Genomic DNA, 24,434 nt, shown 5'->3' with positions numbered 1-24,434 from the left:
CCTCTGCCACCCGCCCCCCGGGGGTTTCCCCCCGCCCCTGCCCCTCTCCGGCGCCTGCGAAGAAAAGCAGGGGCTGGCAGGGACATCAGTGGGCCCCACAGCCCCTGCCAGGGCTACGCCGCAGCCACCCCCGGCCCCCAACACTGTCCCACAACCTGAACCAGAGCGGGGCAAGGAAAGGAACTCCCAGAACAAGTGCCTCATTTAAAAATAAAGTTATATTTTTTTCAACCACTTAAAAAGTCTAAAATTTAGAGTGCAAGACTATAGTACAGAAACCTCCTGCTGCCCCTGTCCCCGCGTGGGCACAGCGCATTTGCCAGTGCGCAGAGCAGCAGTCATGCAGTTTACGTCATCGGTAGAAAATTTTTTGTTACAGTCTGGGAAGCCTGAGGACTATTAGAGATGAGGCAGCCAATGCACTAACACAAGCAAAGCTGAAATAAAAAGAGTATTGGATGCGAGGATGGAGAGGTGTCAGGCTGGCGCAGGAACTGGAAACGAGTGCAAAAAGCAAAAAAAGAGTGCAAACATTCCACATCTGTAGCAGTAACCCACCAAAGGGAAACTTGTACCTCAGACTTAACGGCTCCTGAGCCACTTTCTATTCACCTACACTCACATAACCTTACTGACTCGCACTGGGCTCTGTACCTGTTAGAGGTGAAAAAAATGGCCTTGTCTTTTGGCGTTGAGAACTCCCATTTCCTTCCGGTCAAGCAGTGTCAGCCACTTTACACAGAGCCAAGAGTCCCTGGGCTCTGCAAGTTTCGTCTTGGAGCCTACGACTTTCTGTATGACACCAATATAGAAGTCACCCTGCCTGGGCTGCAAAAGAAAAGTCAGTCCTGTTGCTTCCCCAGAGTACAGAAACAGGATCTGTGTGTGCAAACCAGGACTTTCACCACCTGTTTTGTTTTCTTTTAAAATCAACAGAACTGCTGACAAAGCTCTAGTTTCAGAAAATCTGAAAGAGGTGGGGGTGCACTGTGCAATATTTATTCCTGTTCCTCAGCCAAGCATCCCAGCAGTCTGCTCAGTAAGTTTGGCCACAGCTATATGGCCTAGCTTGTCTACGGACAAGGATTCATAGCAAAGCATTTTGCGGGGGCATGGGAGAGGGAGGGAGGAAGGAGGCAGGGAAGGAGAGAGACAAAACCCCATTCTCATCTAGCTCAATGCCAGACAGTTCTGTAACAGAAGTGAGAATTCTTTGGGATTAGGAAACTCCACATGCCTGTTCTGCAAAGAGATTAGGTGTTACGGCAGTTACATTTAGACAACAAGAACACCAGCTTTTATCCTAATTAGTACTTTGCATGTTACATTTTTAAAGAACAATTTAAACACTGATTCTACGCACTGCAAACTGCTGGGTCTCAGCAAGCCTTCCCCTAGGGCCAGTGTGTTCAGGCTTTGACAGTCATTTGGAAAGGGGAGAGGAAAGAAGAGACCGAGCCTGGAATACATCATGAGGAGGGCACAAAGAGGCTGGGTGCTAGGACCAGAGGAGAAAATGGTGGCAGGAGAGAGCAGCTGGAGCAAGGACACATCTACCTCCCTGGCTCCAGCCTAGAGGGGAGCCAGAACAGGACAAGGCATAACAAATGGAGCCACGGTTACAGAGATCTCTTGTGCAGCAAGCAGCACTGCTCCCAGAAACCACGGGCTCCTTCTCCCTGCCCCTGCCTCGCTCCCTGGCTCCAGCCACCTCTCTGCAACCCTGCTCAACCATCAGCCACTTCTGTTGTAACTCCCACTCCACTGCCAGCAGCTCCTCGGGAGTACGTTTCCCTGTTCCCTGAGGATACATCCCACACCAGGGAAGGGAGGGAGGAAGGAAAAGGCCTCTCAGTTTGAAAATTTCCTGTGTACAGCAAGCATGGCCACAGGATCAGCTTCTATGACAGCTGCTACTCCTTTAAACCGATTCATCTCTCTTGTTAAAATCCATCTGCCAAAATTATACATGCTGCAAATACTTGGCTCACGCATCTCAGGTACATGAAAAAGGCTCCAACAGCAGAGTTAGCTTATTCTGACATGCAGGAATTCAGTACTTTTCCCCCTCCAGTTTAATCTTTGTCAAGTGACTATGTGAAATCAATAGAGTATACAGGGATGCATCAAAGGCAACCCTTCCACATACAGCATGGAAGAGAATCCCATGAGTTCCCCGCAAAGGTGAAGATTTCCTCAAATCGGAGGCTCCAGCTCCACCTTACTGGCTGCAAACAACATGTTCCTGGTGCAGGTGACATACATGCCTGTGAAATCTTAACATGTGGCCTGCTTCCTGTAGCAAACAGGCAAGCATCAGCATTTAAATAACCTTTTTCATGTTAACCCCTACTAAGATGAACTAGGTTTTCATATTTTTATTTTAGTGTATATTTTACATTAGAAAAAAGAATGTTAATAAAAAAGCTCCACATGCTCCTAACAATCAATTTCCTGATAAGTCCCCACCAGTATCAATACTAATATACAAATAAATTAATTTTGCTAGTTAATTTTCCGCCTGGCTTGGTGCAGGCTCTGCACAAGCAGCGCACCTGTATTCAACTGCCCATCCACATTGCCAACATGTGCCAGGGAGTGTGTTGTACATAATTTTTCCTCCTCATAATGTAGTGGTGTTTAGCCTCACCTCAATGAACGGAATCAAATTTTCTCAGCCATATTACCCAGCAGGCACGAATAATCTTTACCAGGCTGCATGGCACTGTTATAACATGGATTGTTTCACTCTGCAAAAGCCCCAAGCCTTGATTAACAACTGTATGCTACTACTCCTTCATCACTCACTTTGGCAATACAACACCCTCCCCACAAAAACAAGTAAAGCAAAAATCTACATGGAAGACCTAAAATTCATCAAATGCAGAATCTGACCTGACTCAGGGCATATCCCCCAGTATTAACCTGGTCTCTCCCCTACAATTCCTCTGTTTGCTTTTGTTTGTGTAGCAGGATTTTGCACAGCTGATTTACAAGAAAAGAGACGTCACACGTCATACTAAATCATGTCCACTGCTGGTACTGTCGGGTCAGACACAGCAGCAGCCACTCTTAACAGCAGCCACTCTCCTTGTGCAATGCCAATGCTACAATGCCCTGGTTAAAGGAGCATCGGGAAATCTAGCTGAGATATTTTGAAACCTCCTTCAATGCCTAGGAGGATTTTTGGCTCAGAGGAAGGGAAAGGGAGAGGGGGAAGAGCCCATCAAATTTACAAGCAGATTAAGGAAAAACACTCCACTGCCAATTTATTTTTAAAAAGGGTTGTGTGTTATTCTAAGGTTTGTCTGTATAATTGTACAACCGTTGAAAATTACATAAATTGTAATGATCTAATACTATTAACAGCCATTCAGAGAAAAACTGCCTCCCCTTCTGAAACCATCAAGGGCAGGAGGGAAATGTCCCAGGAAATACGCCAATCTGAACTCTGGCTTCTAGCCTGGCAGAAACAGAAACAGAAAGATAAGAGAACAAACTGGACTAAGATGTGGTGTTTGCATGTGTCTGACTTGCAAGGGGAGGGGTGGCTTTGTCCTTGGCCGTGTTCTCCCAGAGGCAGTGCCTGCTTATCCCGGTGAAGCTGCCATCACTTCACTCGCTGCTCTCACCCCTGCGCTTTTCACTTCTTCCTCCTGTCTTATGTGTCATGGAAGTCTTTCAGCAGGGTCCTCCGTCTCTGCTCTGCTATGTGCATCTGATTCTCTAAGTCCTGGTAAAACAGAAGGTAGAAACCGTTAGCGTGAACTACTCAGAGAAGAACTCATTTTCCTTAGGGAGAGACTCAGCTCCAGCCTGAGAAGCTCCAACCTTCACACATATACTCTGGATCACAAGATTGCAGATCCTTTTCCTTTTGACATGGGCTCCCTCTGCAGTTACCTGGCTCCTGCTGTGTCTAAAACCCTATGCACTTAATGAATCTGCTCTTCACCAGAGGGCTACATGTAGCTTCCTTCAGAGCTTTGTTGGTCCTGTTACAGTCTGCAGGACTCACTGCAGCCCTCCCTCCTCTCCTGTAAGGCAATGAGCCCTCCAATTCTACAACACCCTCTGGCTAAAGGTGAGTTTCTGGATCTAATTTCTCAGCACCCTCACTTGACTGCCTTAGTGCTCTTGCAGAAGCGTTAAGCCCAACAAACAAAACCCATCCAGCAGGCTCAAGCAAGAATAACACTCACCCCTCTGTCATAGCTGTCTGCTCGCTCCACCTTCCATGAGAGATTTTCAATTTCAGCTTCCAGCTGGGCCTGCTGGTACTCAAACTGCAAAGAGCAAAATTAGAGACAGCAGCAAGAAACTAGTTTATTGGGGCAGTTTCATACCACACACGACACTTGAAGAGCAGACAAATGTGTTCTGCTGACAGCTGTGCTGGCAGAGCAGGTTTGTGCCTCCTCCTTATCCACTTTCAGCTACACAGCATCACCCCCTTCCAGGAGTTTCTTGTGTAAGCACTCCCCAACCTGCATCACTCAAAATCAATACAGTCAGCCTAAAAACACTCCAAGTGACAAGTATCTCCTAACTCAGCTCATTTTGCCATAAATGGGTCAGGAAATGCTCTTGTGAGCAGCTCTGCAAGCAGAGCAGAGGGATCATTAACCACTGCTGGGAGCAGTAACACGTTCCACTGGCACAGTTGGACCCAGAAGAGAACATCTGTCCACAGCCTCAGAGAATACATGTGATGCTATGAGGAAAGATTGGATAACACATTTTACTGGACAACTAAGTCAAAGAAACAACCTCTTCAGTGAATTCAGGGTTATTTTTGGACATGTCCAGCCCAAGGGATGCTCCAAGCCAGCACGGAATTTACAGCAGGCATAAAAAGCAAAGCTACATCCTGATTCAAGGCTGGAAAAGCTATCCTCCAGCAGCTCTTCACATGAAATATGGCCCACAGCACTGTGGTAAGTCTTACCAAGGAACAAACGCACACTTCCAGCCTCAAAACATTCTGGATAAATTGCTTGTTAGTGAAAGTACGGTGCTGCCCTGGGAAAATAATGTGATGTATCAGAGGACTGAGCTGCTAGTCAACTTGAAGTGAAGAGGAAAGGTGCAAACCCACCTATTATTTGTCCTGCCCTTACTTCAAACTCAACACTAATATTTGAGACACTGCCAAGCTCTGGAATTCAGCCCAGCATGCTGCCAACTACACCCCAAAAAGCTATCAGCAAAAGAAGAGCAAAACATCTTACCAGTTTCTTTCTGGGACCAGACTCCATGTAGTAGGCATATGGATATGTGTACTGCAGGGTATAACGACACTGTCAGGGAGTGGGAGGAGGAGAGAGAAAAGAAGGACAAAAGTCTCAGACTTGGAAGTCAGCACAGTCTCACTTGTGTGATCACTACAGGCTAAGAAGCTCCCTTCTGACAAGGATGACTGGACACTTCATGGTGGAATTTCCTACACCTTCCTTGGAAGAACTTGTGCAGTTAAAGTGTAACTTCACAGAGGTCACTTCCAGACGATTTTTGGCTAGTTCATGTCCTAGATCAGAGGTACTGTCCCACATACCCACAACCCCTAAATTCCCTTCTTCACTCCGTGGTGTCAATTTAGCATTCTGGTGTGTATCCTCTTCTCTGTGCCAAACAAGCCACAACTACCCACCTTTGCAAGTAGTTTTGCAGCATTTTGTAGGTATTGCCAATCTATCCATGTTCCCAAGTTGTTCATAACTCTTTCTTGGATTTTCTCCTGGATTCGTTGGTACGTCTGTGCCTCCAGCTGTAGGCTTTTATTGTGATTCTCCCACTGCAAGGGGTGGGGACATGGGGAAAGAAAAAATGACATGAGACCAGGATACTGCTTCTGTAAAAGCACAAGCTCTAGCAAGCAGAAATTGAAGTGGGGCAGGAGTCCAGCAAGGCAAGACATGTTGTAGGAAAGAACAGCAAGGCAGCACCTCCAGTAGCAAGTAGGCTGTATACAACAGACTGACAGCAGCAAAGAGCAAACCCAGCTTCTCAGAGTGGGAATGGCCTCTGGTTGCACAGTGACATTGTGTCTAACAAGATGGAAAGTAATAGTGATTCTCCTACCTAAAGGATTTCTATAGAAAGCTCAAGAGTTTAAATTAACATTTAACATGGGCTCAGTGAACTCCAACATCCATGTGCACATTGTAAGCATGGCCATTTCCCACAGCCTGTTGGTCTGGAGAGCCAGGAATGAAAACATTTATTTTACCAAAGGACTTGGCTCATGGTGTGAAAAATAAACTCATTTTAATGGGGAAACTTGAATGCAGCAGCACTGAACCTCTACCATGTTCTCTTCTAGAGATGCTACTCTAGAATTGCACTGTATGGCCAGGTGCATCGAGCCTGCTGTGTGGACAGAGATGCTCTGACTGCAACTTTTAAAAATGTGATTACGTGAAATTTTAGGAAAATTTTGCTACAGCCCATGGAGCTTTGAACATGGCAGTGCTTATTTAGTCTTTGTCTCTATAAAGACATACTGCAAGGAACTGAAGTTCCCCAGTCCTGGAAGGAAACAATTGGAGCAATATCCATCTACTGCAGCAGCACTCAGCCTGCAGGAAAATGGTACAGTGGCACACAGGTAATAATGATTTTCTCTAGCACAAGGAAATACAGGAGCAACTATGATTTGCTTTGGGTACAACATTACTGGTTTGGATGGGACTCGCAGGGCAGGATTTTGAGTGAAAAACAACAGGGCCTGAAAATGCTGCATAGACTCTCTTTGAGCAGTTTCTTGCACGGAGATTGCTGGCAATGACCTTTGCACCAGGCAGGGAGCATTAAAAGGCTACAGCAGCTCTGGCCAAGGAGATGTCTCCTACCCTCTCAAAATAGAACAAGTACTTCTTAAGGGCCTCCCTGGCCTGTGCTTGCTGACTCTGGTTTACAATATCAGGATTCTCTTTGTACCGACTGCATTCGTAGTACTCGCTGCCGTGAGTCTTCCAGTCTCCCAGACACATCCAGCAGAAGTCTGCAGAAAACAGCGAAAAACCCACTGTGATACACAGAAAAAAACCTCAGAGAAATAAAAGCTTCAGGAGACACAGCCCATCTGTTTTCAGACATTTCTGCTAAGTCAAGAAACATATACATTTTGTATCATCTTGCATAACGGAACACAATAGTAAGCCAAAAATACCAGCCTGTCTTGAAGATTTTCATCATAGAGCCTCCTGTGCAACTACGGAAAGCAAATCCTGAAGTGCTGCATCCTGTACACCAAGACCAATGGGCAGAACTGTACTTGCGCTCTGCTCAGGCTGTCACTCTAGATTAAAGAAGAGGCAGGCTGCAGTCTTATTTGTGAGTTGCATCCTGCCCACCACTGGCATACTGCCCCATGCGGACCTCTGGCTGAATAAAATATGAACAATCAAATCCAAAAGTGAACTAATTAATGAAAAAGAAAGTCTGCCCTCAGTTCTCTTGAGGAGGGAACTACCCAGGTTATCAGGTATTGGTGGTTTACGACACTTCAAGTTAGAAGCCACTGAATTGGGAAGAAAGTGGAGGAAAGAGAGCAATAGTAAAACCCGCGTGACAGTTTCCTGATTTCAGAGCGAGGCTGTGAGTGTTCTGCTGGGAAGGAAAAAAGATGGAGGTTAAGTTGCTACAACAGCAATCACTTCTGTGTTACTCATAATAAAAGACTGAAATTTTTATTTCCAGAGTTCACCAGCCTTCTCAAGCGCCAGTCACCATGAAACCTTGGCACTTGCCTGCTCACCCTTGTCAAAGAGCTCCATCAAAGCACATCCAGTGCTGCTGAGGACCCCAAAGCAAAGGAAATGAGAGAGGACAGTAATCTTTAATCATCTTCCAAATAAGGTTCTGATATTATAATATTTCCTAGTGGCACACTTAACTTAGAGGGCTGAATACAAACCACCTCGCTCCAAGGCAACAGAAATTAATTTTGTCCTGAAAAGGTAAGTGCAAGAACAGGCTGTCATTTTGTAGGACCACACAATGGACCAAAGACACTCAGGCTGCTAATTGCACAGGGGTGGACTGAGAAGTCCAACAGATAATGTTAAGCAGAACAATTCACAGCTCCTGCAGTTTCATCTGGGTTGAAGCTTATTATTTCCATCATTAAGCAGAAGGACTTAAGCTTATCTAAGTAAATGGCTCAGTTCTGCCAGTATTTTCAGGTGATGACAAATACAATTACATTTAATACTCTCCTCTGAGATGGATTCCACTGTTAATATTACAGCAGAGATAGAGACTTCTTTATACAATGGACATGTCAGGGAGAGGGAACCCAACCAGCACTGATATCACACAAAGTCTGTAATTAATATTATGTTCACCTTTTACTGCGGGGGGAAACATTTTGGTCAATGTTCACAATTTGTCTTCACATCAAAAAAGAAGAGAACATCACCACTAACAAACATGGCAGAGAAAACTGTTTCCAAATCCTACTTACCATGCTTGCATTTGGAGCATTGCTGGAAAAGAAGAGAGAGGAGGCACTGGTTAGTGGAAAGTAGGGAAAAAAAATTCTGCTTAGAACAAGGAAGGTCTGACATGTTCGGGGAATTGCTCACCATGTGATTGCAGCCTCCATTCTTTTCAATACAGATATTGCACTTGGGACACTGGGGAAACAGAAGCATTTGTTAGATCCAACTCTGTCTCCAGCAGCCTTTTGGAGAATGACAACGCTTGCATGATTATCCCCCTCCTGCTTTTTTTTTTTTTTTTTTTTTTTTTTAACATGCATACATGTATATGAGAATCTTAACATATATACACCCTGCCTCCCACCAATTCCTGACAGTTCCTTTTAAAGAAGCGGCAGAAAGGCAAAGCCAGGGAAATTACACTGCAGCACTGGACTGCTTGCTCAAGTAAACAAGTTTGCTGTTGTTACTCCTTGTAAAACTGAAGGTCTCACTGGGCTACCATTTAGCAGTTGCTCAAGCATAGGGACATAATAAGTTCACATACGACAGAAGCTTCCACAGCAACTTAGACTACAAGATATCAGCTCTATATCCTGCCTTCAGCAGCCATTAACAGATGACAACTGAGGTAGCTGCAGAGAATCTGGCTGACCACAGTGAGAGCTGCACACTTCTTTGCTCCATCAGCAGTCCCTTCATGCCCTGGTGTGTCAAGTTCAGTTACATTTTCTGGGTTGCATAGGTACAAAGAAGGAAGTGAGTTTTCCTGCTTTTTATAAAGTGTAATGGCAGACAAAATATGTGCTAGGACAATGCTCAGCATAGCAGAACCTTATTTCTGGAAAAGAGCATAGCAGAAACAATGCCATCACATGTTGACACCTTCCCTGGAGAAACAAGGGAATTTAAGATCTCTAGTCTATCTAAGTACCCACTTTCCTAACACAAATGAAGCTTGTGGCTGATTAGCACTGTCACAATTGTCATTGGCTATGGTAGAACAAATGGCAGCTAAGAACTATTTTGAAGTCAGGCCACAAAATCCCCAAAAGATATTAGAAGTTCCAATCTGCAGACAGCTAATCTAAAGGATAAAGGTGGTATATCTGTAACTTCTAAAGACAATTCTGTAGGTAGATTAGAGTGCACAATATGTAATACTATTTGTTTTTCTTGGGTCTAAATCTACTAGAAGTACTTCAGTGTCTAATTTACAGACTTCAACTACCTCATTTTGCTGTCCTTGCCAAATCAAGACTTTATCTCACTCAACCTTCCAGTTCATTGCACTCCACACAGTGTTTCAGGTTTAAACACCACTAGTGCCTTATTTGATACTGACTCTGCACTTACTACACTTTCTCCTTCCATTTTAAATACATCTCTGCTGATCATTTCAAAGTAGACACAGTTCTTTTGCCCATGGCTGCCAAAAACATTCACACCAGGTCTGGAATAAGGACCACTAGGTCCTCACCGCAGGAGCGCAGCTGGACTTCCTGCACAAAGCGTTCCCAAGGCATTCAGTTGTGGTTTATCACAGTCCTGAGGGAGCTGTGAGAAACTGCAGACTGTGGAAAAGCAGCACACAATGCTACGCATGTATAGAACTGTATCTTTCTTCCCAGGCAGGACTAGAAGACAAGAAAAAAACATGCAGATGCTTGTCCTTACATCTTTAGTGTGAGCACTGATGTAGTTGGCTGTTTCGGAGTCATCTGCACACTTGGTGAGCCATTTCCGAATGGTAGCACAGTCTGTGGGTGCGTGGTACATCTGCCGACACTTAAAGCTTAATAGGGAGTTGGGGAAAAAAAAAAAAAATCAAGACATATTGATTTCCAAGGAAGTGACTCAAGAATTGAGGTTTTCCTGATGACCAAAACCTGGGAGGCCAAGCAGGGTAAGGGATGTAAATGCCCTTGTGTATTGCTAGAGTGCAAAGACCAAGACTGAACTCCAATAAACCCCCACCCTCTTGCGCAGAAGCTGGAGGCAGGATGAGCGTGAACTGAGGCCTTCTCTGACAAATCATGTGTCTGAGGGCTGACACATCCCTCCCTAGCATCTACCTATGTCTGCTCTAACATGACTGCAGAGGCCTGGGGCACACCAGCGGCTTTACAAATAGCCTGACTCCAATGGTAGATTAGCATGACCTTACCAGCCCCAGGTGAGTAAGGGACATTTGCATGGAGATACCAGTAAGCTGGGTCTCTAAACCAGTTGTACTGTGCTCCACAGACATTCTCAACAGCAGTGATTCTGGAGACCCAGGAGCAGAAGACACTTCAGCAGCCCTGCAAGCTATCTTTTTGCTCTGGTCCCCATATACACTTGCAGTCAGACAAGGAACATTAGTGTTCCTATTCAGCAGAAATGTGTTCTCGCATGAGCCTCAAAACACATCAGACACTCTGGGAGCCAAATATTTGTAATAAACTTAAAAACTCAATACCAGCAGATAGCCATGTGGCCTCTGCATCCATTACTAGAATCTCTACCAGTCACTATGTCTATATCAAAATTTGTAACCTAGCCAAAATATGGGAATGGTAGATTTGTAACCCCTTCATTACTCAAGCCCTGCATTCACTGGTTGTCAGAATACCCAACTCCCAAGGAGTTCAGGGAGCTAGGGGATGGCTGACCACCTGCAGAAGTCAGACTGCAAGTGTCCAATTACTCAAGCTAGCTCAAGTTACAAACAACTCTAGCAAAGCATGAGATGCTTCTATGCACTGAACCTGTTGGCAAGCAAATGGAGTAGCTCTGAGGACAGCATACACTTTCCCCGTGATCTTTAACCTTCTCTGTTTCTTACCAGAAGACCTCACTGCAACGATTGCACTGCACTCGCCGGGCTTTTGGCTCTTGTACCTGTATGACCATAGGGCAATCTGCACCAGGACACAGCTGCAGCTGGTAATGGCTCTGTGAACATACCAAGGTGGTAAGATCAGCAGTGGGTGCAGAAGAGCATTATCTATTCAAGTTTAACCACTCCTACCCTCAAGAACATACAAGTCAGTTATTTCTTGTTGAAAAAAGAGTGAAAACCATCACCAGGTTGTGGTTAACAGAGCAGAGAAACCTCTTCCACATTAGGAAAGGGAGGAAAGGGAGTATTAGTTAGTTACAGCTCCTCTAGGACAGGGAATTCAAATGGAGGGTTACAGACCAAGCAAGCACAGCAACACAACCATAAGACCCCACCAAGACATTAAACAAACAGTTTTACTCCATTTGAGCTCTTTCCCCATGCTCTCCTTATGCCCCAGAATGTATTCAGCTGTTCTCCTGTGGTGGCTGTTCCCTCCCAAAGGGTCTCTTATTGAAAAGAGGTGACACCACTCTTTCATACTGCTTCGCTGCTTCTTGAGAGTTCCCAGTCTGTTCTCGGCTACCAGAATACTTCCTGCACATTTACCCTTAACAATTGCTGCTTTAATTTCAAAAAACCTCATGTGAAATATCATTGAGCAAGACAATTCAGATACACTAAGATGAGGGACTTATTTTTCAGAACCTAAAATATCTATGCAAGACCAAGAAGGACTTTAAAACTCAGACTGAAGTTTGAAGTTCTCAGCTGCAACATTCTGAGAATTCTGCTTCAGGAAAAGAGCCAAGCACCAGCCAAGGAGTTACTGGATGACCTTACAGCAGAATTTACTTTGGCAACCTGCTAGAGCATTTTGTCAGTGAGGCTGTCCTACAGGAACAGCCACATCATGTTTATCAGGGACAGTTTTGCTGCAGTTACTGCATTCCTAATCAAAGATGCAAGACACTTAAAACATAATTTCTGCAAGTCATTGATGAACTAACCCAAGAGTATTTTAAAACTGAGAGAGAAAATACCTCCACATAGTCCCTGAAGAGGTAGCGCCTGTATTTGTCTTTCAGCTCTTCACTAGGCAGCAATGGAAACACAAAGTCTTCTGGTGTCCGAAGTAGGCAGTCTTGAGCCATGCAGGAGACCCCTGAGAAGAAAAAGCAACATCTTAGCACAGTGCAACTCATACTAAAGAGTGAATGCACGGAGAGCATTCAACACAGTTTCCTAGGTGCCATCTGTTATTGTGGCAAGAGGGACACAACTGTGAAACAAATCTATCAGGGCTGTTGAAAAGCTGAAGCCAAACTGTCTTCACTGAAAGATGACAGGGCACATGTGCATCCAGGACCAGTAAGTGCTTCAACCAGTGTTCACAAGGTCAGATACTTCAAATAGAAAATTGCATGTTACTGCCATGCCAGCATGAAGGACAAGCTAGGAAACACCCAAAGCAACTCTGGCAACTACTGGCTTCTACCCAGCACAAAGGGAACAGATGTTTGCATCCACAAGCTCTCCAGGGGCAGGGCAACAATACATCATGAGAGATGGAAACTCAAAACACAGCAGATTTTCAGCTTTAACTTGTTACAGTCATGCTCTTGAGATCACAAGGGGAGAAAAGCAGGAAATGAATCTGCAGATTTAAAACGGTTTGTTAGGCAGGAGTTGCACTCTCCTGGTGGCATGCCAACACTAACCAGGGATTCAGGTAAGACGACCAGTTCAAGTTAAGTATAACACAAGTAGTCATTCCATACTCCATTTTCTCATTACTGAGATGTTTTAGACCAGTTCAGCCAGTCATCATCAGAATGGCCAACATGGCAAATACAGACCCAGTACCCATATCCACCTTGCACTCACCAACTCCAACACCATCCTTGACGAGCACTGTACAATGCTGCTCCCAACAGCTGCGACAGAACTGGTGCTGACAAGCCAGAGAGAGCAAGTTCTCCTTCCGGACAAACTGCATACATACTGCGCAGTGATGGGAGGAATGTACCATTGCCTGGGAGAGAGACAAATCAGCATTACGGTGAAAGCATCCCAGCTCTCCCAGAGTATCCTCACCTCACCCACAGGCACCTGCATCACCTTCATTGTGACAATGGTCTCAGGTGAGCTCCAGGTCAAAACGGGTTCATAAGCAGCTGGTGTGTTGGGGTGCTGCACTGCCCCGACAGTCAGTCCTTCTCACGAACCTCTTTCATCTCAGAGCACAACAGATTGACAGTCACTGAACAGCTCCTGCCTCTAATCTAGCGCTACCCAGAACTCACCTTTACTTTTCTGGTTCTTACTCTCACCTTATTTGAAAAATGAGGAAATACATCATTGTGTTAGTCCTTCCCTGAATTTACTGATATTCTCTTAGTTGTGTCGGACTCTATCACTGTTCCACAGGCCCTAGAGAGCAGCTATAGCTGGAAGCAGGCTTAGCAGTGCCCTTTTACAGGACAATGATTTTGAGTATGAGGAGAGGCAACTGAAGGTGCAGCATGCAGCATGTTTATACAGAGAGGAAAGGGGGTTCACAGACCATCATCTCACATCTCTTATCTTCCGCCTATGCTACATTTGGCAAAGCAGGCATCATCCCTTCAGCTGAAAAGGTTTAGACGGTTTGTTACAAGTCAGGCATAGTTCTGCTATTGCTTCACCAAACCACTGGGAAGCAGTCTGAGTCTCCCGTTGGGTAGCACAGAACTAATCCCTAGATGACAGATCTAGCCTCCAACACATCTCGGCTTACCCTTGAGACCTGAAGAACTAGGTCTAGCACAGCATCATCAAAAGCAAAGCTGTTAGCAGGAGTTTCTGTTCCTATTTTTCTTTTCACACTGAAGTCACTTTTCATCTACTTAAACCTTCGCTACTCTTTGAGAAGCTTGTGCAAGATAGCCATCAGCTTCCATGCCTAGCTCTGCATGCCAGAGATGCAGAGGAGCAGCAGCATGATACACAGCCGCATGACAAGCAGAGCTTGTTTTACAGCATGACCACACGAAAAAGGAAATAATGCGACTTTGTTCTGAGCGGCCTCACTTATGGACCAGAACAAGATTCACCGAGTCTGCAACTGCATCGATTGCTTACATCAATTGCTCAACTTGAGCAGCAGGCGCACTACCTCAAACCTTTGCAAGCTGTCCCTCTGAGCTTACCACTGTAGCTTCTCCCTATAGGGTCAGTTGCTCTACAAACACTCAGTATGAGCATCTACTCCCAAAATACCATCATTCTGCATTAGGAGCCGAAGCACAGAGCAACTTGCCCTAGCACATACAGAAAGACTGTAATGAATTGCCTACCAAACCAGGTTTGTCAAGACTTAAACTAAGCTTTTAACTGTAATATCTTTCTTCCCAAAATTAAATCACCATTGCAGTGGACAGTACTTAAGTGACAGCTGATAAAAGATTCAGACAAATCTCAAAATACATGGACTAATTTGCAGGTATATCAATAACAAAGGTTTTTTTCTGGACTCTTGGCAGATAATTTATTCTGAGTCCATGAAGCTTACTCCTGTCAGCTGTTTTAGCATTTGCGCTCTCTGCTAGTTACCAGGCAGCTCAGATGCCAAATCAGGCTTTTAAAACCTCCCTTCCCCCCCAACCCAAAGGGTGTTTCTCAGATGTAATATTTTATCACTCAAAATCTGACACATAGCAATGTCTTCCTGGGGTAACTGGATTGTACCAGGACACCTGCTGTGAATGAAACCTGTAAACATGCAACAGGAAGTTTCTATTTAAAGGGGGGAGGGGGGAAAGTATCTAAAGACCTGTGTAGCCCTGGCTGCAAAACACAAGCTGTTGGTTCAAGTATCACTACTCACTGGCTCAGCAGCAACACCACTGGGAGATTTGGCTTAAGCATCCCTAAGCAGAGCAATGCAGCAAACAGTCATCTCAGGGGAAAAAAAAACAACAAAAAAACCCCCCAAAATCTCCGTTCAGCCACAGACAAGCTCTGTTCACTCTGTGCAGCCAGAGCTTCCCTTGAGTGTCTTTTACAGAGAGAGAAGAATTGGAAGAGGTAGCCAAGCCCATGCACTCTGCTCCTTCCCTTGTGCACCATCACTCATGCCAAAAAAATAAGCTTAATTTTCTTGAGGCAAGTAATTCTTGAACACTACCTGCCAGACAATAGCAAAGCTGCTATTTAAATGTTAGACACCTCTTGTATGCATTCTCATTTAAACAGTAAACCCAGCATTGAGTTAGGGTTTTGGACCTGAGTCTGCAAAGGGTTAATATGGGACAGACTATGCTATTAGTAATGCAATCCTTGGATGAGGTGGGCCAGAGGTGTCTGCCAAGGGAACAGACCAAAATAGTTAGCATACTTACATGTTTGGATGAGGTGGGCTGAACTCGTGCTTCTACTAGCAATTGGGCAGCATTAGACTTGTGCCTGAAAAGGCAATTGAAGAATGATCAAATCAATTTCTGAATACATTTTGCTTTGTTAAATTGATCCTTCTTGTCTGAATAAATAATAGGCTTTGTGCAAATGGTAGGGTAGGTTTCAACAAGGAAAGTGGAAATGTGTCCTGTGTGAGGCTCCTTCATGTAGCAAGCTCTACTCTCATCAACAAAACTTCATGAGTCTTTCTTCAAAATCAGAAACAATACTACTTCTGGTAATGGATTAACATTTCCCTCATATGCTTCGATGAATATTTTTCTACTGCTCTCTCCCTCTCCCTGAAAAAAATATATTTTAAACTAAGATTTTCTATCCACACTCCTAGACCAGTCGTAAACCACTGCCCACAATAACACACTCCAGCGAGGCTCCTGTCCGTCTCCTATTCCTTTGTAAAATCAAGCTATCCTGGTTAGGTCTCACTTTGACCCCAGTCTATTATCTAGTTAAGTATTTACTCTGTGACAGATTATCCCTTTAGGCATATGAATCTGCCTATCAGCAGTCTTAGAATGAAACATGTTTTGCTGTTTCTTATTTCCATTGCAGAGGAATGTTTATATCTCAATGAATTCAGAAACAGCAGCATCACTGTTGTGACCATGCTGTAAATCCTCCCTCCCCACTAGCATGTTTCAGTTGTACTAAGGAGTTTTCATTTGACAATGTCACTTAGCACCGAGACAGAATTTTGAGGATTGGATGAATTGGAGAACAACTTGCAAAGCCACAGCTTTAGAAGTAAACCCTTCCCCAAACTTCCACTTGTTTAAATCTCCTTAGTTAGCCTGCATAATCACCCTGAGCAGGAATCTCACTCTCCACATTCCCCAGAGAAAAGCTTTCACAGGAGGCATGGTAACCAATGAGCCAGTTATCAAAGATGCTGCAACAACATCCATACACAAGATGCATTTCCCATATGTTCTCTGGACGAAGCTGCTGGCCATAGGGCCAAAAATGGCATGGCAGAATGAGTCAGACTGATGTGCTCTCTATTTTCAGACAATGTTCAGTTCTGAGCCAGTATTTTCTGGAGGGGCTGCCAGACAGCAGTGCCTCCTGACACACTTCCCGTATATGTTTGGGCAGAGTCCGAACCCTTCTTTTGAAATCAGCTGGAGGACTTCATTACAGTGACACTGACCAAGCAACAAAGGGGCTGCACTTCTTGGTTCTCTCACACTGTCTTCCCCTGCTCTCCAAATGCTAGTCAGCTTGGAAAAAAACATCACTTGTGTTCAGAAGGATAAAAAACTTCAATGTGAATGTACTACTAAAGAACACATCAGTGTAGCTTCAGTGCTCCTTTATGATTTATGGCTCATATGTTCAAAACAGAACATATGTTATCTTTATATCTGTTAAAATAAATAAATATAGATGCAGCATCTGTTATCCCAAAGTTTAAGCTAAATGCATCTACAGGGTTCCCAGCTTGACAATAATTCCTCAGACTGAAAGACATTTGCCACCACTACACTCTCCCTGTTTACAAATTCCTTATAGGCAAGGCAGCCTCAATAAAACAGTGTTTCTCCTCTGCTCCCTGGAATGGACTGCATGGCCTGCTTTCAGGTTCAAAGATCCTTGTCAAAAAGACACTTATGGACCGTTCTGAGCAGTCTTGCAAAGCAAACGGGAAAAGCACTGAGCACAGAAGAGATAAGACTATTCACACTTACCTTTCCAAAATCTCTGAGATTTGCCAGTGGAAACTAACTAATACTAGCTTTGCAACAGCATGTGATACCTAGGTGGAAAAGAAAAGAAAAAAAAAAGTCAAGTTAGGTATACTTTGAGGCCATACCTCTGCTTAGGACTATGATCTTCTTATGAGACTAATAAATTGTACAAACTCCGTACAATATCCCAGTGATACTCAATTCCCATTAAACTATTAGACATCATTTTCACAGCCAATGCATCTGCAATATACAGGTTGGAATGAAGCATGGATGTACCCAAACTAACTCACATACAGCACAGAGAGGAAGGAATCAAGAATTCAGTGGATTAGCTATAACTGCTCGTGGAAGGCCCACATCCTGTCCTGACTGTGGTCACCACTTGAGAGGCCCAGACCAGCCTGGGATCAGGGTCCTCACTAACTGTCCAAAGTAGGAACTGCAGGGTAGACAGATACCACTTGCTGAGCTGGAGAAGCAGCAACAAGCTGCAAACGCAGACATGCTGTGACAGCAAAGGGTAGGGGAGAAAAAAAAAATCCCAAACATTTTCCCAAACCTTCACTCTGGAGAAAAAAGTTATACACGGGACTGGAATAGGAAGATGGAAAGCTGCTGTGACAGGGACTATTTCCATGCAGAGTTGCTTGCATTACGTGGATGCCTGGCAAGCACTAGCACAGTCCGTGCTAGCCCAAGCACCCTCTAGAATACTGCAACGCGACATTTAAAGTAATTTTACAAGGGTACAAGCAAACAAGTTCTCCTTTGCTTCTATGTATTAGTTTATTTTGGAAGAACACAGACTGGTCTGCTAGCACAAAAAGGCTTATACCCACTAAGACCACAGACACCTGCTGAGCTGCTGGATCTTCAATCTGCCTCTCGACCCCTTCATGCCTTTATCAGGCCCATGGAGTTCAAAGAAGGTCTCCTGCAAACAAGACGCCTCTCCCAGGGGAATTCGGAAGACTCATGACCCCTGCCTCCTTGTTCCCCTCTGTGCTGGGAAGCACCTGGGCAAGCCCAATGCATTCAAACACCCTCCAACATTAAAGGGCTTTCTCCCCAACTCCGAGTCAAGCTATCACCCATATCACCTGTTTCTCTCTACTATATGCATAGAAAACACAACTCCTTCCATCCCAGTTGCAGGAAGAGCTCCTTTTTTTTTCTAGAGAAGCTGTCAGTCCCAATCATCAGCTGAAAAGCCATACGCCTTCTTGAATCCTGCTACAGGTGAATCACAGAATCCAATGTACCGGTAATACAGATAAACAGCAAATCCAACACAACCCTAGAAGGAAAAAACAAGCAATGGTTGCTCCTGCTACAAACCAGACAGGCTCTGCACACCTAGGGGCAGCATATTCATTAGTCTTCTAAATCTACTCCACTGAAGAGGTGCAGTTTCACAAGACAACACAACCGATCTATTCCTGCCACATGATACTGCCCTGGTCCTGCACTGGCATTTGTCAGCACTGGATGGTTGGTTTGGCAAGCTTAAACAGTGTAGCACCAATACACCCAGGGTTTTTAAACAGGTCTTACCCACCTCTACTTTCTGATTTGCCCACTTTGCTGCCCACTAAGAAATCCCAGTAATAAAAGAGTAATTTTCAATGTTCAAATAATCTTTTTTCTAGAAGAACCGAAGCATTAGCTCACACTGCATCACATCTGGTATGCCACCCTCCTTGACTTTACCAGTGATATGACCGTCAGAAAACAAAGGCTGCCCAGGCGGTGCTGCCCTCTCTCCCAGCGCAAAAGCCTGTGATTAGATGGAGCATGGCACACAGGACTGCTGCTGACAACACATACAGTCTGCTCCAGTTTGTACGCATGAAGTGCCACTGCCAGCCTCGGATGGGTTGTTATCTTAAGCCCTCAGCCTGGAAGACCCAGGCAGATACCTTTGACTTGCTTGTACAAGGAAGACATCTGCATTTCGTGTCTGTAAAACAAGCAAGCATCAGGAATGTGGTCTCTACAAGACTGGCTTCCTGCAAATGCAAACCACATGCTAATGAATCATGCTCTAACAGCAATGAAATTATTTCTCAGTAGCAGTAAGGAAGAACTACCATCCTGACAAAAAAAACCCTAAACCACCAGACTTAAATGGGAAGTTCATCTGTAATGTATGAAAATAAGTATTTTTCAGTTGGGTTTTCGGAGCCTGAGGTGTAGCATCCATTGCAGTATCATGACTCTCTGATTTCCATGAAGTTACTTGTTCCCAGAGAAGGAACCACGTACATTCAAGAATGAAGATGTATAGAATGAGAAATATAAATACTAGCACAGACATTGCTAAAATCTAACAAACTACCCTAACAGAATCAAATGCTTTTGAGTAAAATTATTTGTCATGCAAAATGTGGAATTAATGCTCCAGAAACATGCCAGATTAACAGATCTACAAGAATAAAGCTTCTGTGACCACTCCTACTTTGCTCTAACTGCAAGCACTGATGGGATCAGCTGTAGTGCTAATTTTATTACTTTCATCATAAAAGCATAAAACATTTTCAATTCATAAAGCCAGGTTCGTGACATGAGTCCACTTTCATAACCCTGAAGCAGAAAAGTTTTTGATACTACATGATTGGAGCACATGCAATCTTGCAAAAAAAGCAGCCCCAGAGTCAGCCAGTTGCAGCAACATACCCAGTCTGCTTGGGATGGAAATACTAGTTCTTACACGTTAAAGATAGATAACATTCAAACTGTAAGAAAGAGGGATGGGAGAGGAGCAGATAACGATGAGGCTGCGGCCATGCTTGCTGAGTGGACTCTTGCCACATTACAATCTACGTCCTGCTCACCAACCGGCGAGGCTGGTAATTGAAAAGGCAAACTGGATACCATCAGGGGTCAACAATAGTGGAGAGATTCAAGAAAACAAGCAGGGGAAGAAAAACAAGTGTTTAACAAAAGCCTGCTTCTACTGATTAGCAGCACTCCTCAGCCTCTTCAATGATTGTACATCCACAATGACTGCACCATTGTGCCAAGTCAGCCAGTTCTTCCACAGTAACAGCCCAGAATAACTGAAGTATTTCTTTGAAGCAGGAGCCAAAACATGTTAAGCACAGAAAAATACCACTGCAGCCAGAAGTTTGGTCCATATGTACATAATTAATTACCTTACAGTAATTAATTATGGTGAAGCAATGTACAGAAGCTGATACTGCTGGCATATGCACCCACTGCAGCCCCACAGCTCAGGCAATAAGCCTTGGCTGCTTTCAGGCACACTTTCCAATACAGCATTTCCTGGACAGTCCGAAGTTTCATATAATGAAAGATCTCAAACTTAAAAAACATGTCAGAAAGAGCTACAACTCAGTCACCGGGTGCCACAAGAATCTCAGGTTATCCAGGAACAATAATGCTTTGTCTCAGACATAAAACAAATAAAAAAAGATGCCTTTGATAAATTGCCAGCTTTGTTTACAATTTCCTATTCTTGTTTCAGAATACTAAGACCCAAAAAAGACAGTGAGATAGCCCACTCAGTGTCCTGCTGGCAGCAGGTCATTTCAGTAAAATAGTTCTACAGACCACAGTGCAGAAAGGAATACATATTATAGATGCTGCTATATATGAAATATATATTATATATAATACATATTATAGATGCTATTTTAGTTTTTGTCTGCAACTGACAAATTGTGCCAATGTTTCTACATAACTTCACTTCTGAACTCTTCTAGCTGCAATTAAATTTATTAAAGTTCAGAAGATGAAAGCTGAAAGCCACAGTCATGCTAAAAAACGTCTGTCTTTCCCTCATTTTTATTTCCCCATTTTCTCACCAGCAGCTTAAAACTTTACAATCAAATATCAGCTCAGTCCAAATCTGAACCTGGAAAATTTCTGACTGAAGATCACGCTTCTTTCTTCAACGAAGGGGCGGCAAAGCTGGAGAGGTTCTCACCCAATCTACAATTTCCAGCTTCACCTTAAAACAGGAGTTTGGTTCACTCAGAAGCCTCTTCCAAACCTCCATCCGACTTCCTAGTGACAGAAAACTGCTGATTGCCAGAAATGTGCATCAAATGCTGATGTTTATCACTGCACTGGAAAAGAGGTGCAGCCTCTATGCACACAGGTAGGGTGCCTAGAGGAAGCTGCTCTGCACAAGGGAGAAACTCTACAGGAGCTGTAAAAAAAGTCTGAAAAATTTACATAGTGCTGGACAAAATTAGATTCTGAAAGTAGAACAAAGAAGTAATGCCATCGCATTAAACACACATCTATTCATTTTCTGCAAGAGAGCACAATAATTTCTATCTCCATTTATCTCCTGGGTTACTTACCCTCCAGGATAAGCAAAATTCTCACACTTCTGAAGTGCAAGAGTGAGTCTGGCACTCTCCAGGACAAGAAAATATCAAAAGAATTTGCAAAGAAGCTCTGCAAGTACCTTGTGGAGACTCTCAACTTGCTTCCCTAGATAAACTATGCTGCTCAAAGAGCTGAAGTTCCATCTCTCTACAGCAGAAAATCTTTGCGACTATGCCACTTTGACAGTTGCTAATTCAGACAGAAATGTTTCCTAAAAGCTGAAAAGCCACCATCTTTTGTAGAGCTTATAGTCTACAGAAATTGCTCATGAATATTTATGTTGCATGCATATCTCATGAGTTCATTTCACTTTTCTCCAAGGGATGGCCTATTTTTTGGAGGTGTGTTTCAATCCTCACTTCTGCGGAGATATGGTATCAGGAATTTAAAGGACAAATCATCACATGATTCTCAAAGAGATTCAATTCAGAATGAGTTGGAGATATTATGATCTGATTGGAGCTGACACCCCATGGCTTTGCACCAAGCTGACAATTCATGTTAGATCAGGGTTGCACTGAAATGTCTGCCCGAGATGAACACAAACCTGGCATAAAGAAATGCAGCTTCTATTTCTTGCGTTTCCATTAATCAAAGGCTTTTATACAAATAGATTTAAGCAAATAGGATTAATCTTGAGAAGCATTTCTTTTAATCCACGAATACTTTTTGTTAGTTTTACAAGGAAAGGATAAACTTGGGAAGATATTAGTCTGTGTGTTGCATCAAAACTTCTAAAAACACACTCTCAAATTCTTTACAACAGTAAAAACACACAGAGCAAGAGCCTCTGAAATCGTTGCTCACCAAGAGTAATGATGATAAGCAAAACAGAGACTGAACTGAGTTCGCAGTAGAGAACAGTATGCTCCTTAGAAAGAAACCATACTTTGTAACAAATAATTTTCCTGAAGAAAAAAATACCTTCAGACATGCTTTACTTAAGGATACCGAAGACAGTGACCCACAAATGGAAAAAATACTGTTGTACGCTCATTTCTTTTGTGGAAAGTGGATCTGACTTCCTCCATGCCCCACTGGAAAAACTATCCGACTGTCCTGTTTTTACTGGAGGATTTCTCAGAAAACTGCATAAATATTAGGAATTAAGAAGAAATAAAAGGGCAACCAAAAAGCTTTTTTTGGACCACAGTTTCTTCTTTGCTTTGATCTACCCCTCTTTTAAGCAGACTTTCAATACGCAATCCTGGTAGAAAACTCATGAGGTTGCAGGGGCTTGAGCTGTGATTAACATCACCTGCCATAAACACTCCAAGTTCAGAGTCTTGTGGCAAAGTCCTCTGTATCTGTTACGGGTTTCTGAGCATTAGGAGGCTGTTTTCAAAACTGAACTCAAATTAATTTCACTTACCAGAAAAGAAAAAAAAGACAAAGTCACAACAAAATCAGACACCCTCCTTTTTTTCTGGGTTCAGTTAAGCATAAAAAAATGTGAGAAAAAACCCTCCATCTTTAGGTTTCACTCACAGCATTGCTTACAATTTGTCTGACATTTCAGGCCCTCTCCCGATTACAGAGCGCAGGCTGCACCAGGGAAAGAAATGCAATTTGAAGTCTGTAGCTGCAGTCTTGATACCATGGAAAGGTCTTGACAAACAGCAATACACGAGCTCTGCTTCATCACAGGGTTTTAATCTGTACCCCGTCACTCACCCTCTGGCATGCAGACCTGGTGTCAGTCCGCTAGATTAGAAGAATATTTAGGAGGCAGAGTGCAGTTTGGGAATGACAAATACTACCAGTGTCATACGCCCGGTTCGTAAAGCCATCAGTGCACAACCTAGTTGGCCACATACTGAAGAAAGGGGATCTCAGATTAAATTCTAACTCCTTCTCCACACTTACACATTGCTTTAATCCATCTGCTCTCCTACACAGGACAGCAACAATTTCAGCTGCAGCTGCCAGCAAACGGGATCAGTAGGACTCAGCTAGGAAATCTCAACATACGTATTTCTCAAGCTGTCAGGCTATTCTTCCTGAGGAGATTCAGAAATAAATTAAAAAAAAAAAAGATTTAAGCAAGATGGTATGCCAGAAGACATTATTACAAGAAGTAGCTATGAGATTTCTTCTTTGAAAGATTTAGAATGAAAGAAACGCAGCAAAAAAGCTGTAAGACAGCACGCAGATGATGATTAACATGAGACTGCCCAGCTGTAGTCACTGGAATTATTCTTTCCAACATAACATAGTGCTCAAGAGCATCAGTGCCCAGTGCACGCTGCACCGTGTTCCCTGCACACTGCCAAAACCCCCAGCAACACACCCCACTGCTGCGCTCAGCTCAGCCCTGCCCAGGTGCCTTCCTAGCAAAACAGAGGGGAAGTGGACAATTCTTTCTGGCTGACATAAAGGAGGATGCAGAGGATGCACAGGGAGGAAGTGAAGGACAGGTAATAACCTGAATTCACACAATCGTGACTGGTGGCTCAGGACACAGGGCAGCCAACTTGAACTGGAAAGCACAGGTGCGTGCACGCAGCCACAGCAGCACACACACACGGAGCGCAGGGCTTCGGGAACTTTGCAGTGAGCAATCCCTGTTCAGTCCCAAATAACATAGTCCTTTACCTGACAATCCCAGCTTCTAAGGGTATTTTCCTTTTGTTATGAAAAGATGAAGAGGAGGAACAT

The 24,434-nt window shown here is 43.8% G+C and overlaps 1 protein-coding gene across 4 annotated transcripts in view; it reads right to left on the bottom strand.

Moving 5' to 3' along the window:
• Positions 1 to 154: 154 nt before the first annotated feature.
• ARIH2 (ariadne RBR E3 ubiquitin protein ligase 2) overlaps positions 155 to 24,434 on the bottom strand; it is a 34,984-nt gene continuing 10,704 nt past the window's right edge. For 3 of the 4 annotated variants that reach the window (XM_009648375.2, XM_035903828.1, XM_035903829.1), the window contains exons 3-15: positions 17,415 to 17,482; positions 15,651 to 15,714; positions 13,156 to 13,303; positions 12,312 to 12,433; positions 11,272 to 11,381; positions 10,122 to 10,239; positions 8,589 to 8,639; positions 8,468 to 8,489; positions 6,852 to 7,003; positions 5,651 to 5,794; positions 5,232 to 5,300; positions 4,203 to 4,286; positions 155 to 3,733 (exon numbers count right to left, since the gene is read on the bottom strand). In XM_009648375.2, the coding sequence (XP_009646670.1) occupies positions 3,662 to 3,733; positions 4,203 to 4,286; positions 5,232 to 5,300; positions 5,651 to 5,794; positions 6,852 to 7,003; positions 8,468 to 8,489; positions 8,589 to 8,639; positions 10,122 to 10,239; positions 11,272 to 11,381; positions 12,312 to 12,433; positions 13,156 to 13,303; positions 15,651 to 15,714; positions 17,415 to 17,482 (1,224 nt within the window). In that variant the 3' untranslated portion in view covers positions 155 to 3,661. Of the gene's footprint in view, positions 3,734 to 4,202; positions 5,023 to 5,231; positions 5,301 to 5,650; positions 5,795 to 6,851; positions 7,004 to 8,467; positions 8,490 to 8,588; positions 8,640 to 10,121; positions 10,240 to 11,271; positions 11,382 to 12,311; positions 12,434 to 13,155; positions 13,304 to 15,650; positions 15,715 to 17,414; positions 17,483 to 24,434 lie in introns of those variants that run through there. The other variant, XM_035903830.1, reaches the window with a different exon arrangement.

This window comes from Egretta garzetta, unplaced genomic scaffold (genome assembly GCF_000687185.1).
Source record: "Egretta garzetta isolate BGI_Z169 unplaced genomic scaffold, ASM68718v1 scaffold91, whole genome shotgun sequence".
In the NCBI taxonomy this organism is placed as follows: domain Eukaryota; kingdom Metazoa; phylum Chordata; class Aves; order Pelecaniformes; family Ardeidae; genus Egretta; species Egretta garzetta.
Note: the sequence above shows the minus strand (reverse complement) of the source record. Positions and strands in the feature narration are given on the sequence as shown.